At 36.7% G+C, this 15748-nt stretch overlaps 1 protein-coding gene across 4 annotated transcripts in view; it reads left to right on the top strand.

The window, feature by feature from the left end:
* The first annotated feature begins 6406 nt into the window (after positions 1–6406).
* Tmem196 (transmembrane protein 196) overlaps positions 6407–15748 on the top strand; it is a 54378-nt gene continuing 45036 nt past the window's right edge. For all 4 annotated transcript variants that reach the window (XR_259856.2, XM_005377359.2, XM_005377357.2 and 1 more), the window contains exon 1: positions 6407–6588. Coding sequence is in view for 3 of the 4 variants with exons in the window: in XM_005377359.2 (XP_005377416.1) it covers positions 6424–6588 (165 nt within the window). In the remaining variant the exon portion in view is untranslated. The remainder of the gene's footprint in view (positions 6589–15748) is intronic.

The raw sequence follows: 15748 nt of genomic DNA, 5'->3' as shown, positions 1-15748 counted from the left end.
ACTTCAATAGATCCTCATCCCCCCTTCTTTAAATAGCATGCACCCATAGCAAAAGCCAGCCTCTTTCTGCTCAGCATACCTTTAGGTAGTTGTTTTTTACGTTATATTTATACTTTTATAGTTTTTTCTGAAGGAGGTGCAACTAGAGGGGTATTAATGTATCATACACCTAATAGGAATTCCTTTCTTTTACCTTTAATTTAGCTATAAGATTGCACTTAAACTAGATTTCCTACACAGAGAATAAAACTTTGTTCTTTTTATAATTATTACTCAGTCTAACTATCACTGTCTTTTAATTCCAACAGTCAGCAACTTGAATTATTACATATGTTTATATAGTTAGGTTTAATTTTGTCATCTGGATTTCATTTCAATTACTTGCTTTCCTTTTTATAAATCATTTCCTCTATTTTTAAAATCAGTATGTTAATGTTGAGTATTCATCTCTAATTTTTGCTTATTTGCTGTTTCTTTTTATCATTGTTAGTAGTTGCTATACTTTACCACTATAATTTTATTAACTTATAACAATTAATCTCAATTAATACTGAACTACTGCACATATATATAATAACTTTACAGTAGTCTGTTTTCATTTTGTTCTTCCCATGAACTCCGTGCTTGCTTTTATATATTTTAGTTACACATATGTCATAACATCAAAAATATATTATTTTTCTTTCAAAAGACAATTTTAACTGAGTAAAAGTACTGTCTACAGCTACCAACATTGTACTCATATAATCTTTACCAGTTTTTTATATAAGTCCAACTTTTTTTCTGAAATATAATGATTGTGGGGGCTGGGGATTTAGCTCAGTGGCACAGCATCTGCCTGGCAAGTATGAGGTCATGAGTTCAATTCCCGGTACTGGAAACCCCCCACCAAAAAAAATAATGATTCTGTTTAAGGGATAATTCTTTTAACAATACTTACAATGGAGATCATATGGTAATAAATTTTCTCAACTTTTGTTAAAAGATATTTTTGCTGGGTATATAATTCTAGATTTAGGAGGGTTTCATTGTATTTTTTGTTTTGGCACTTTAAAAAGTCATTCAGCTTGTCCTCTGTCTCAAACAATAGGAAATATAAAGTCCAGAAATCTTGCCTTAGTGCCTGTCTACACAATGTGTTCTTTTTCCTCTGGCAGTTTTTGAGTTTTAATTCTTATTATTGGTTTCCAGCAATTGACTGAGACCTGCTTTGATGTATTTATCCTACTTGCCACTTACTGAACTTTCTCAACCTGTGAGTCCATAGTTTTCATCAGTTTTGGGAAAAAAAAGTCCATTGCTACTTGAAATTTTGCATGTAGTATTGTGGAATTGCACTCCATAATTATGCAGCTTAGACTGTAGCTACAGGCTCACTAATTCCCTACATAGATTTATGAATCTCCTTTTCCGTGACACTTCCTCCTCTCCAGCACTCAGCCCTGAGAATTTTGGCCCCTTTAGTAGCTTAATCATGTCAGGTTGCTATAACAACAGGCCACAAACTGGATATTTCAACAAAAATTACTTCCTACAAATCTGGAGGCTGAGAAAATCAAGATCAAGTCATTCAGCATCTTGTGAGGGCTTTCTTTCTTGATTCACAGATGCTTGACTTCTTGTTGTGTCCTCACATGACGGAGAAAATGAACTCTAGTCTCTGTCTGTCTCTGGAAAAGGATACTAATTCTATCATGAAGATTGTGCTCCTTTTGGCCTCATGTAAACCCAGCTAGCAACCCCTCCCACACTCCCCGTCCTTTTCTTCATCCACCCCAACCCCTCCTCCACCAAAGATCTCAATTCCTAATACATTCCATTGAGGTTTAAGCTTTCAGTGTACAGTATACATCTTGGGAGAACAGAAATATGCAGTTTTTACACCCAGCCTCCAAGAACTCTGATATTTATATAAATTCTGTAAGGCCACCGTTTTTTTCCTAAGGCCCTCTCCTTCTGTAAAATTATTCAGTGCCCATAGTTAGAAAACCGAGGCAGAAAACCTTGTTTCTCTTCTATGGTAGATCACAATGTCATGCTATTTTTGTATTGTATCAGAAAACTCTATATTTTACATACAATTGGAGAGTAAGTCCACTCCTTTCTTCAAAAATGCCAAGAGTGAAGATACCCACATAATTAAAATGAGAAATCACTATAATATCCATATGTCATATTGACTTATACATGTATTTACAAAGGTTAAGAATAATCATGATATTTCAGATATAGAAAATTATACTACTGTACTACATACTATATTTTCCCACATTAATATTCACAAATACTAAAAGTACTTTTGGATAATGACTTCTAAGCTGTATAATAGCTAAAAGCAAAGAAAAACTAAAAAATATATTCTGGCTTTATTATTTCTGTTTATTTTTAAATAAGAAAAAATCTTCAAAATATTGCTTTCTTTTTTTAGCACAACCACTTCATCAAATCTAAGGCAAATCTTTAGGTGCCATCTTTTCTAATCACATGGAAAGGGGTATTGAAATAGTGAGTAGTCTTCTAGCATTTTCAAACTGCTAATTGTTTGAAATTATTTTGCAATTTTTCATTTGCTTAATTTTTTGTAATACATTGGCCATTCAGTCCAGTGCCTAAGACCACTATAAACTTTCAGTTTATATCACACAGTATAAATGAGATCACGATGATTTTGATGTTTAAAAGTAATCATTTAAAATTTAGTGATTGAAATTATCATTCTGTCATGTGCCTCATTACAGTAAGATAGGAAATGTAATAGTTGTCTGTCACTGTAACAAAATACTTGAAATAATTGCAATAAAAAGTAAAGTTTTATTATTTTGTCTTATAGTTTTTTTGGTCCCGGTCCATGATTGGTTGGTTCCATTGGTTTTTGCCCTATGGGGAGGAAGGACACCATGGCAGGCAGCACATGGTAGAGAAAGATGCTCATTTCATGGCATCTAGGAAAAACTGTGAAAGGAAGAGGAAGGGGTGAGGTCCCACCATCCCCCTCAGGGATACATCCCTTTGCCTTAGTGACCTCTCTTTGTTTTCACTAGTCTACATCATTTTCCAATAGCACAGTGGGTTGGAGATCAAACCCTTATCACAAGGGATTTTGGGGGACACTCATTCAAACCATAGCAGGTAGTATTAGTCTACCAATTCATGCACATTGCTCTCTCTACATATTAAAAGTTCTGTAAATCTCATTTGGGTTGATACATACACAAAGCCCTCAGAACACTTCAATCCTTCTTGGTAATACTTAGGTCTTTAATGTGAACAATTATGAATAAGGTTTTTATTAGTTGAAGACTTCATAAGAATTATTTTGACACTATGCACACATTCACTTGTGTCATGTACAAGCCAGCAGGTGGCAAGCTTGCAGATTTTTTGTGCAGTTGCTCTGACTAAAGATGCAGATCAAAGTATATTTCAATGGATTTTATGAGTAACACTTCTGATGTATTATAATGTGAGGAAATAAATCCTTGAACTGTGATGTTCTTGGAGTTTGGACAGTAGTGTGCTTCACATATGGTTAACCCTGTTTTTATTGCTCTAGTAAATATTTTTGAGGGGTCATGATAATAATAACAACGATATTTTTGCCAGTTTGAACCCACTTTTTGTCTTTTAATTCCATGATTATGAGGAAATTTTAGATACACATGGCTAACTTTGAAAGAATCTTTATATCAATTTAAAAAGCATGCAGAAGATACTTTATGTCCCAGAAAATGTAATGGAATGATCTTTTGAAAATTCTGACAAGGATAGTCGTGTTTTCAAACACTGAATGGTGATGCTTCTGTGGATAATGATTGTTTATATGTTTTTCCAAACATTTTTCTGAGTTATTGTGACTCATTGGGAGATTTTTCAAAATTTTGAATTGCAAAACAATAACCCAGTATCAATCAACAGTGCGTGTATTTGGGCATATGCTCATATATACATGGCTCTGGGATATTTAACCTCATTTAGCCATCGTATTTTTCAGAAATAAAACCAGACAATTGTAAGATTTGCTCATTTCTTTCACTCTTTAAAAATCATATGTTGGTCACATCAACTCTACATTCCATAAAAAAATAAGATCTCTTCCAATAACTTATCTTCCTGCCTACAGGACTGCATTAATCAATTTATTTTACTAACTAGTACAACTTGTTATTTATTTCCAAAAGAGGATAAAGAGACTTAATTTTGAAGAAGCAATGACTAAATGCAAAACAAAAGATAAGCAATAAAATACTGATTATTTCTGTATAAAAACTTGGATCATTTAGATGACATCTACAATATTTAAGGAAACTATGAATCACTGAGGCCATAGGGGCTTTTGAGCATTTCCAACAACTGAAAATTGGATGAGCCATGCTTCAGTTGAAAGTGAATCCCCTAATTATTGTTCAGTATGCAGGTTTAAGTTTTCCCTCTAAATATTACAGTAATTGAAGATTCATTAAAGGTTCATAAATGCTAATTGCTACATTTTTTGTATTTTTAAAGAAAGAGGACTAAAATTTATAATTGTAGAATAAATATATCATGAAGAAAAGAAATTGCTGTGTGCAGTTGAATTTAAACTGTGATACAAGCCCTGAATCAAATTTAAGAAAATCAAAGCTGGTAATTTTGCTACAGAACTTGGGCTATAGGCCACCCTGATTTTGTGTTCTTAGCATTTGGGATGTTTTAAAGACCACACTGCACCACAGGGTTACCTGCCCTGCAGTATCTGTTAGAGGTCAAGGTGCCTTCCTGTACCATCCTCTTTCCCAGTTTTCCTTCCATCCATCTCTAACTGGGGAACCCAGTTACTGAGAAAGGTGATTCACATTTCAAAATCTCCTCTCACCCTCCTGACTTCCTGGATGCCCTTGGTGGAATACCTTGAGATTTATTTCTTGACGTAAAATCAAGAAAAACGAAAAAGGGATTCAAACAATAATTCCTAGACATCTAGAGTCCCATGAGCTTCAAAGACGATAATGCAAAGATACTCAAACCACGGTTTCCCCAGCCCTAATGATTCTGACCACGGCAGATTAGCAAAAAGAGTTGTGCATAAACCCAGACGTTTAAAAACAAAAGTCTATTCCAATACGGTATACAACAAACATATCTCTCGAAACTGAGTGAGAATGCGGGGTCCCAAGTGGGCTGGGTCTGACTGCTCATCCCAGTCAAGTGACAGCACATGCACCTAAGGGGGAGCGAGATCTGCGAGCCCGAGAGCAGGGCGCCACATCCCCTCCCTGTGGAGGCTCCGGGCCAGTCTCCTTCCCCTCAGACCTGGAAGGTGACGTGGCTTGGGCTCTCCTTAAGATGTCGTCTGGACACAGGGGTCTCTTGGTGAGGACCTTGAGTTGTCCCGTGAATGAGGCTGCTGGGCTTTCTCCAGCCTCTCCTCCTCTGCCTTGCTTTGGTCACTTCTCCCCCACCCCGTCCGTGTACATGCAGAAGAAAGTTTTACACCGAATGATCCCCGCGTTGACGTAGGCATCGCCTCCCCTCTCTGCTGGAGAGAAGCCCAGAAGGGAGCCAGTGGGGAAATGCGGAGGTAGGGATCGCTTAGATTCCTGTGGTTAGTTAGGGTCCCGGGAGGGACGGGTCCAGAGCCAGCCAAGAGTATTGGTTCTAGACCCACAAATACACCAGGTTTCGCCCTCCTCTGTCCACCTTCTAAATCCCAATGAGGTCATAGCAATGAGAGAAAATCAGATCAAGAGAGGGGGAGGAAGAGGACGACGACGAGAGAGAAAAAACCCAGACCGAAAGAGGCCATCAGACAAGGTCGCTTTTTCTGGCGACACGGCAACTGCGAGGAGCGTGGTGCTGAATACCATCCGCCCGCTCCGCCTGGGGACAGCAGACTGGCAGGAGCACTTTGCGTTACCACGAAAACAAAGGCGAGGAGAAGAGAGGGAGACGCAGAGAGAAGCTCTGAGCCCTTGGACCTCCTCCGGGAAGCAAAGCTCATCCCTGCGAGGAAGGGAAGGGCGTCTGACAGGTCTGAGAGGCTGAGGCGGGAGCTGGTTTCCCTGCGGAGACCGGGGACGCGGCAGAACTCTGGACAGCGCCTTGCGAGCGCAGCTCCAGCCCCCGGGGCTCCCAGGTCGGGCTCCCGAACGCCCAGCTCCCGACTTGCTCTGTTCTGGACTCCCCCCACCGAGCCCAGCAAGACTCCTCTCCAGTCCTTGTCTGAACGTGCCAGGGGGTGGAGCAGCTCTTTCGCCTCTGGTCGGGGCCGGGGAAGAGGATATCTGGTTCTGAAAATCCAGTCCTTGTGGATATATGTTTTGCTGGTGAAGAAAGAAAAGTTTTGGGATCTGGTAGGGGGTGTAAGAGATAAGGAGGATTGTGGAAGAAAGAAGGTGGATGGTTGGTTTCCCTCTCTGATCTGGAAGGAATGATGACCCAGGAAGCATGTGCACCAGCGGCCAGATTATTGGGAGCCTCTTGGTGCTCTCTGTGCTGGAGATAGGGCTGGGGGTGTCCAGCGTGGCCGTGGGGGCGGTCAGCTTCAGCCTGGCCCTCCGACAGCACAAGCCTCAGCTCGGAGACTCGTCCCCGGTATGGAGCGGGGTGTGTGTACGTTGAGCCCTTTCACTCTCTCTTTACCTCTTTATAGTGATGGTCAGTGTGCGTGCGTTAGTCGCTCCCTCCCGGGAAACAAAATCATAAATCTCTGGCTTGCATGTAGGTTCGCATTGGCAAGCTCTGCTTCTTTAGGTTGTCATTTTTATTGGTTATTCCCCCCTTACTGGGGGTTAAAACCAAATTAGATGGCTTTGTTTAAACTTGTGGTGAGGGGGTTCAATTTCCACTGGCTGATTTTGTAAAGGGCTGGCCAGTGTTCATGATTTGAGGTTGCACCTGCCCGTGGCAGATTCACTCAGTCTTTTGTTCCTTTTAGGAAGAAAATCAAAATGAGTGTGTTACATCCTTTTCATGTATGAGGGACAAGCAGGGGCTGTTAGTTATGCCTTTATCTCTGGGCAGCAGTGCCCAAGGTACCCCAAAGGCAACACAGGTATGACAAAAAGAAAAATGTGGTCTGTGAAAGGAGACTGGAGGTGCATATTATCCCAGCAAACACTGTTGATAATTCTTCCTTGCAGGCTTTCTGGTACTATACTTCCGGAAACTCTTCAGTAAGTTCTAGGCCATAAGTTAAGCAAGCAGCAATGTTAAGAAGCGCAACATTCTAACTGGTGAATAAGTCTCCTTAAAGAGCACTTAGCTGCTCGGGAAAAAAATGTCATAATTTTCTCTAAATCAAGTAGCTGACTCAACAAGCTTCTTGTGTAGTTACTTAAGGTGAATCTCAAGGAAAGCCTTGAAAAGGCATTCCTTCCCCCAAAGATAAATGAAAAAACTGAGTACCATTCTTAGGGTGAAACTAATTGTGAAAAACAGCTTTGTACTCTTCTTCGAATTGCATAGCTGTCATGGGTTTTTAATTTGATTCTACTGAGATAATTTATCAGGACATTTATTATTGATAATCCATAGTGGTTTTTTATCAGTCATGGCTTCATCCCCTGGGCTTAATTCATTCAGCAAAAATGACCATTCAGGAGTATGTGAAAAACTATTCCAAAGTAATTCATGTGTGAGAAGTTCTCTGACATGCTTTCAGCCATAAGATTACTCTTTGTATGATTAGTTTGTATGTTTTGATTTTTTCAGGCTAGATAAAACTTCTACTAAATTGCAGACCTTAAAACTTAAAAAACTAATGTTTAATTCTAAGACTGAGTTCCTCCAAGAATCCTTGTTCTAATTCAGCAAGTTACTGTCGACCTCCAAATAACTACCTTTTCTTAATTATGTAAGTTTTGCCACCATATATATTAAATTTCAGTTTGAAAGGATAAAAGGCACTTCTTATATCTAATAATTCTACATCTTACTTGTGGCTATTTTGAGACTTCTGAGCCTGACTCTTCAAGTCACTCTCCACCCCAACATGCAAAACATAGTGTGAATAAACATAAATTGCCTCTAAGTAATATCAAACTATCCAGTTCAAATTCAAAAATTTTAAAAGATGACTACATTATCATAGTATCATGTAAAATAAAAATTAAATGAGTTTTCTCTCTTCACAGACTAGTGAATATTATCTAGATGAGTCAATATATGCATACATACAAAACTGAAAAATTTGAATCAGCTAGGGGGAAGGCAAATAAGCAAGATTTGTTTATACAGTCACCGTTATAAAGAATTATTTCTATTTTTAACTGTTTGTTTAGAGTACATGAAATTCACCTGGGTTCCTACATTGAATTCTATTGTCTGGATTCATTGGAACCAAACAATGCATTTACATGAATGAATGAGCTTGAACACTTTTATAGGATCAACACAAAAGATCAGATTTGAGAAGAAACAAACACTCATTTGATAACATTGTGTTTATCAAGTTACAGGCTGGCTATCTGGATTCTTGCACTTCTTTTATAAGTCATTTATGATTCAATCTAAACTATCTTTTAATACCTTCACTGATAAATTTATATAACCAATATTCATAGAAAGTTTTGCCTATGAAAGGAATTATACCATATGTTACAGACGCTATGCAGATGAATCAGAACACTGCTCTCAAAGGGGCACTGAATGGTTAAAAAAAACAAGACAGGCACATCACTGATTTTGTCAGTGGTAAGAAGTTAGAGTGTGATCACAGAGAGATACAGGGCAAACATAGGAAACAAAAGTGAGCAAGTCAATGAAATACCCATGAAAGAAGTATTTTTTATTTTTACTCTTGTTCTTGAAAGTTTATTGAGTCACATCTCAATATATCATGGTATATCAATATACCATGGTGTTAATGTATCACAGAGGAAAATCTGAAGTCAGATTACCTGCTTGCAAATCCCAGACCTGGCCACTCCCTAACTGGGTGACTAGCCAAAGTTTGTTTATCTGTAAAGTAGGTTTGTTACAAGGCATTAATTAAATAATGCTGTTCATAAAGTCTGTGACATGAACTAACCACCAAGTAAATCTGAGCAGCTAGTACTGGGTGTACGAGCTTGCAATGAACAGGGTGAAAGGAGAAAACCTTTCTGGCATGATGGTTGAAGCCAAAGAGAGGGGATGACAGGAGTCATGTTCCAAGAAAAGGAGGTTCTTGTGGTCCTCTGGAGCTTTGGTGTGAAAGAACAGGAAGGACAGATAGAGTGACTGAATGCAGATTATGGGAAGCCATGTGCTGGTCTGTGGCAACAGATTTATTTCCTCATATTTAAATAATGATAATCATGATGATAATAACACAAATTCTTACTTCCTAAGGAGACTCCAGGAAAGTGCATTGGGAATCTACATAAAATTATTCTCTTTAGTAAATTATGAATTAAAAATATATAATATTTATGCATACCAAATAAAAACTTACAATAATTGACCTGCCACAATACACATACTCTGTAATCAGACTGTAGTTTGATAAGTACCATGGAGTTTTTTTCAAACCACTAATATAACAATCAAAAGACTTCTGAATTCAATTTAAAAGTTAATGGAAATAAAAGCTGCACTAAGACAGATTTCTTATATAGAGAGACTCTGAAAGCTTTTTATCTGGGGGAAATGCACTAAGGTTTCAAGTAGTTAGTTTGATTATTTGACCAAAACATGTAAATATTTTTAAGGTGACTTTAAAATGAAATAGTTTGACATAAAGGATTTAAAATACATGTGATGGAGGCCAGGGATATAGATCAGTGGCACAGTGCCTGCCTGGCAAGCGCAAGGTCCTGAGTTCAATTCCCGGTATCAAAAAATATATAAAATATAATGCATGAGATGGATATTTACATAGATTATTTCCTGTCACTGTTTCATAATCAGTCAAGGTGCTTCCAGTGATTAGTCTAAAACACTGGGTGATTAGAAGAAAAAAAGCATTTATCTATAATTTCATAGAGGAAAAAAGCCATATACTGCTTTATAACATTTTGTTTTTCTTGATTCTTTGTGATAGCTGATATAGTCACTTACAATAAAATCACAAAATAAGAAAGCATAATTGTTAGATGAGAATGAATGAATCATTGAGTAAATCGCTTTGGAAAATACTGCCAAGGGAAATATAATCAATATGTAAGATTTATTTGCAGAGCAAAATAGTGTTGTTTCCAACTTACTGTGTGAAAGTCACTTTTCTTAGATCGAGCATATCATCTACAATAGGAATGGGCTGGATTTGGTAGCATTCAGATCCATGAATTCCTGAGAATTTCATATTGTTGCTCTATGTTCTCGTTTATAAATGTAAAGATTCAGAGGATGCTTCCAGAATGAAGTTTTATTTAACATACATCATGCTTCATCATAACTTCATCCATCTCTATCAGAAAACCATCTTGTACATTTTAATTTCTTGAAAGAACTTTTCAAAGTCAAGGTTTCCCACATGTAAACAAAAAGGTAGTCTTTTTAATTATTTAAAACTTTCCTTATCTAATCACTTAAAGTTTGAGTAATGTATTGCTTATTTTTAAGGAGCATAGATGGTTTGTATATCATAACACTATCAAATTAATAAACATAATGTTTTGCTTTGGTGAAACTTATAATCAGTGCATATCCTATTCTGTAGACTCTAAATTCACCAAGGCAACAACTCAGCCAGTTGTAAGACTGTCAAAACTCACTTCTGTATATTCTTATCCATAATATAGTAGCACAAATAAGGAGCTGTACATCAAGTATAAGTGCTGTAAATATTATTTTAATACTTAAATATTACATTTAATGTTTAAATAATGCAAAGAAAGAAAGCTGTGTCTTTATAACATTCTTATTGCTTGTGACTTAATGTTTAAGTTTAATATTTAGGCTGGTCATGCTAGGGCATGCCTGTAATCCAGCACTCAGGAGGGTGAGGCAGGAGGATCACTGCAAGTTTGTGGCCAGTGTGAGCTACAAAGTAAGTTCAAGGCCAGGCTGGATTGCACAACAAAACTCTGTCTCAATCAATCAATCAATCATTTAAATTAAAAACAAGCAAAGTAATAAATGAAGGAGACTCTGCACTGACTCTAAATGCACAATTTGAAGTTAGCATGTCTCTATCCAGGTAGCATATCATTTCCTCCAAAGCTAAAATACATGAGACTCATATTTTTCAGCACAAGATGCAAATTAGCATAAAAGGTAAACACTGCCTTTTTCTATAGAAAAAAAAATGTCCTGTTTTAAAGTTAGTTTTAATTTTAAAAGAAATTTATGAAGTTGTTCTTCCAACATTTTGTAAAATAAAGAATTAAAACTAAAGTCCTTATACTTATCAACATTAGTCATCAGTGTCTTGTTATAATATCAGAGTTTTCTTTATGTGTCAATGATTTTGAAGGGCATATAGGCCAGTTTTTATCAAGTTTCTGGATATAATAGGCCACTCATGAATTCTGTACCACCCAAGTAGTCTCTTGCATGATTCATCTTCTCATTTATGATCCAGTGCTACTGATTATCTACTAAACTTCTTAGAAAATTAAGTAAGTTAAAGAGATCAAATTACTAGGAAATGTAGTTATTATCCAAGAAAACACATCATGTATCAAAAGAATAAATATGTCTATTTCTTGTATTGATTGATGTTATGGTGTAAGAAAAATGGTAGTTTTGCCATTATCTGATGAGATTTTCTTAACCTAAGCCATACAAAAGTAGTATATGTTGACATTTTTATGCAGTCTATAACAAAAATCTACTTTGGAATTTTGACCCTTATCCAAGAATATAATTTATGTCCACCAAATTGTCCTAAAACCTTAGGATATCGTGATATTATTTTATCAGTCATCTACTGGTTGATAGTTTTCTTCTCTGAGTTTGGATACCTTTTCCTCTTTGTGTTGGCTTTTGAGTAGGCTTAATTATTAGCCAGATGATCCAATACATCCAATACTGTCAATTTTCCTTACATAAGGTTGAATTCTTCTGATACATGGGAAATAAACCACAATCTTCCAATCCTAAATATATGTCTTTCACCTCAATAAAACTGCAATACATTGTGATATGTACACACATTCACACTGAACCCCTCACTCCCACCTACCCTGTATACACACACAATCGAAGAGGGAGAACTCTCAACAGTGTAATAATATCCAGATTGTAGGGTCAGAAACATTTCACGTGCAGTGTACCAAATTTTACTTCACAACTCCATTAAAAATTGTACAAAGACACACACAGAAACACACATACACAGACAGTAGTTGAGTATCTCTCATCTGAAATGCTGTGAGATAACAAAAGTTTCAGATTTCCAATATTTTTCTGGATTTTGCAATAGCTGCATATACATAATGAGGTATCTTTGAGAAGGAACCAAAGTCTAAACACAAAATTCTTTTATGTTTTCTATACACTTGTGCACATAGCCTGAAGATAATTTTATACAATACTTTTATTGCATCTGTCTTTTGACTTCAACCCCTTACAATGAGATCAGGTATGAAAATTTTCACTTATTGTGTTATGTCAGCATTGAAACAGTTTCAGAATTTGGACCATATGAGATAACAGAGTTTTAGATTATATATATATATATAATATGTGTGTGTATCTTATCCTGTTTATTCAAATGGGATTTATATACATAAGTAACTAAGCTAATGTTGGTGAAAATATTTGGCTGTTTTGCATAATCAGTGAAATTCTCTGCTAGCCTCTTTAAAGTTAGATGTTTCAACATGCCGAACTGAGAGTGCCCAGATAATTAGATGATAGCATATACATGTTCTCCTTGAGTATATTTCTAGGAAGCAGGGAGAAAGAAATTGTGTGACTACTTTCTTCTGCGATGTAAAAAAAGCCACACAACATTTCTCATGGTTGTGCATCTAATCTATATACAATTTATTCCAGTTAAATGACAGTCTAATTGGATTTACACATCTTGCATAAATTAAGCTTCTGCACCAAATTGCAGTTTCCTTATTTTTAAAAAGAAGGAAATTCTCGTACCCACGTCATGCAGTAATTGTGAGGCTCAGAAGATGGTGCTATTAACTGTTGACACTGAGCCTTGCCGAGTCGGTGCTCAGTGAATAGTAGCTGCTGTCTTCCCTACTACTGCCCCCTGCTGTTCCATGACTGTCTAGGACCCAGACACCAGGAGCAGTGAGAGCCTTCAACGTTTCTCCAGAATCTTTACCCAACCCTAGTTTGACTCCTTGCTTTTATTGCTCTTCATGTGTAATAGATGTCTAGTTGGCTTCTGATATTTGATTCAGGTATAAGTTAACTAGCGTTTACTAATATTTAATGGTTGCTGAAGACAAAATTTTCCCAAAATACCTACATTAGAGAAGTCATATGCTAAGCATTTCTTAGCATAAAACTGGAAGAAGAAACAGCCCTTAGTTCCAAGATATATATCCAGAGTCAAAAGAAAGACTTGTGGGACGTTTTGAGACATGAGGGACATGTAATTGTAGCCTCATAAATAAGATCCCATCTTTGAGTGTCTCTCTTATTGATGGTGGAGTTGAAAGTTCATCAGTTCCTTGTGTTCAATTATTCTCACAGGCACTTGTCATATAAAAGTAGGAACTTATACATTTAGTTGGAGACATCAACATAACATAGGAAAAGGATAATTGGCTGGGGAACTTTAAGACCAAATTTTACCTTTACCATTTCCTAGTTGTTTAAACTTGAGGGAGTTACATTATCTAGCTGAGCAATCAGCCACCTCATCTTCAAAAAAGCACTACTATTCATCTTACCTCAAACTTCTCTTAAAACTTAAATGTAATATTTATACAAAAATGTTTGACATACATGTTAAGAATTCAGTAACTGTCTCAGTTGCTTTTCTCTTTGCTGAGACAAAATACTCGATACTCAAAATTAAAGGAGGAAAAGCTTATTTCAGCTCATTGTTTGTAAAGGTTTCAGTCCATATTCAGCTGGCTCTAAGGCAGGGTGGCATAGCAGAGGGGCATCACAGAGGAGAAGCTGTCCATGGTGCAGCAGGGTAGGCAGAAGGCAGCAAGCAGCGAAACAGCAGTGGAAGAAGCCGAAGTAGTAGCGGCAGCAGTAGCAGACTTCTTTCTGTCCCTTAATATTGCATCCAGGGTATCTGCTGTTTGTGCAGTGCCACCCACACCCAGGGTGTGGTACCCTTAATTCCAGCATCATACATTTAATCCCAGAACATACCCCCTACCCCAGCCACCTTCAAAGCTCCCCACCTATGGGCCCATAAGGCTTTGAGGGATATCTCCATATAAAACATGACCATAACTATATCCAGAGCACAACAATGATTACATATTTTGTCTTTTTTCTGGGAAAATATGTATCCTGCATATGGTTTCTGTATATTACAGGTAAATTTCATTTTCTTTTTTTTTGAAGAGGATCTTTTTGCAGGACCATTGATGAAATTGTCTTTGGACTCTAGATTTACTAACATTTTGGTTTCTTACCCTGTCTTAGAAAGTGGTTATTTTCATAACGAGGTTTGGACATTTGTAGTAGTTATGATTTAGTGTGCATGTTCCACAGTCCCAGAAATAATTACTTCAGGTAAATGTTGAGATAAAGAGATATATTTGTGTTTGTTCCACCAAATAGAGATATGGGCTTAATTTTCTCATTATGTATTATCTGGAATCTTGGAATTATGAGTTTTTCTTTACTTATCTCTTGCCAATTGTTTTACTACATGAATTATTCTGAGGAATTAAAATCATGTTGACATTAATAATAACATTAATGGCAGTTACATATTTAATAGATATGATTGCCTAAGAAGTCCAATTGCTTTCTGTTTTTTTTTCAGTTGTTTTCATTGTACCATTTATCTCATCAAAAACTTTTCTACATTTAATAATGACAGCCTAAAGGATTTTGAAGTTGGTGCTTTAAGATCAGAAAGTGAAATCCATAACAAAAGGAGAGGAAAAATCTAAGTGGCTCTAAGGCAGGGTGGCAAGGCATAAAAATCTAAATCACATGAAGATATGTGTGGATGTGAGTGTGCATGCACTGCTGCATGGAAGGTAGAAAGATAAGCTGTTCTGAGAAAGGAGTTGATTATCACAGTACTGTACACAATGTACACTGTATTCTGACTGCAATTTCTCTGCGTTGGGGATGGTTCATAATGCCGGGACCTTCAGTACTGTTAATTTTCATATGTACCTGGCTTTCAGAAACTGCAACCTATGTTGGATGGACATTCATCTATTGTGATGTGCTTGGGAAGAGCAAAACCTCAACCCACACATTCCCTAGCATTGCTGGCTATTTATAACTCTATAAAAACAAGTAACAAATCAGACTCAAAACTGGCCTGTACCCAAGAGAGGTTTTTATTTTCATTCCCCTTCAATAAATCTATCATCTATATTTAAAATTCTCTTGCAGTTTCCATAGGTATCAAGTTGTGGGCATTTTATTTGAATGTTGTTCTAGGCTACTACAAATCCAACTTTATTTTACTCACATACCACAAGAAAGAAACTCAATACAAAATATAATCAAAATTTGTGCAAACTGGGATAACTTTACTAATATTTGTTACATTTAAACCTACTTGTTAAATTGATGTTACAAAGTACTTAATATGGAGGTCCTGTGCAATAGATACACAGCAGTTTAAACTGCTTAATAAATAGAATGTTATTGATAACATTATCTGTACCTGATACTCAGTATGATCACATCCCCTTTCACTTCCCTCTAAATGAATCATATTTTCTTC

Source organism: Chinchilla lanigera, unplaced genomic scaffold, assembly GCF_000276665.1.
Source record: "Chinchilla lanigera isolate Chin_1 unplaced genomic scaffold, ChiLan1.0 scaffold00009, whole genome shotgun sequence".
NCBI lineage: Eukaryota > Metazoa > Chordata > Mammalia > Rodentia > Chinchillidae > Chinchilla > Chinchilla lanigera.
Note: the sequence above shows the minus strand (reverse complement) of the source record. Positions and strands in the feature narration are given on the sequence as shown.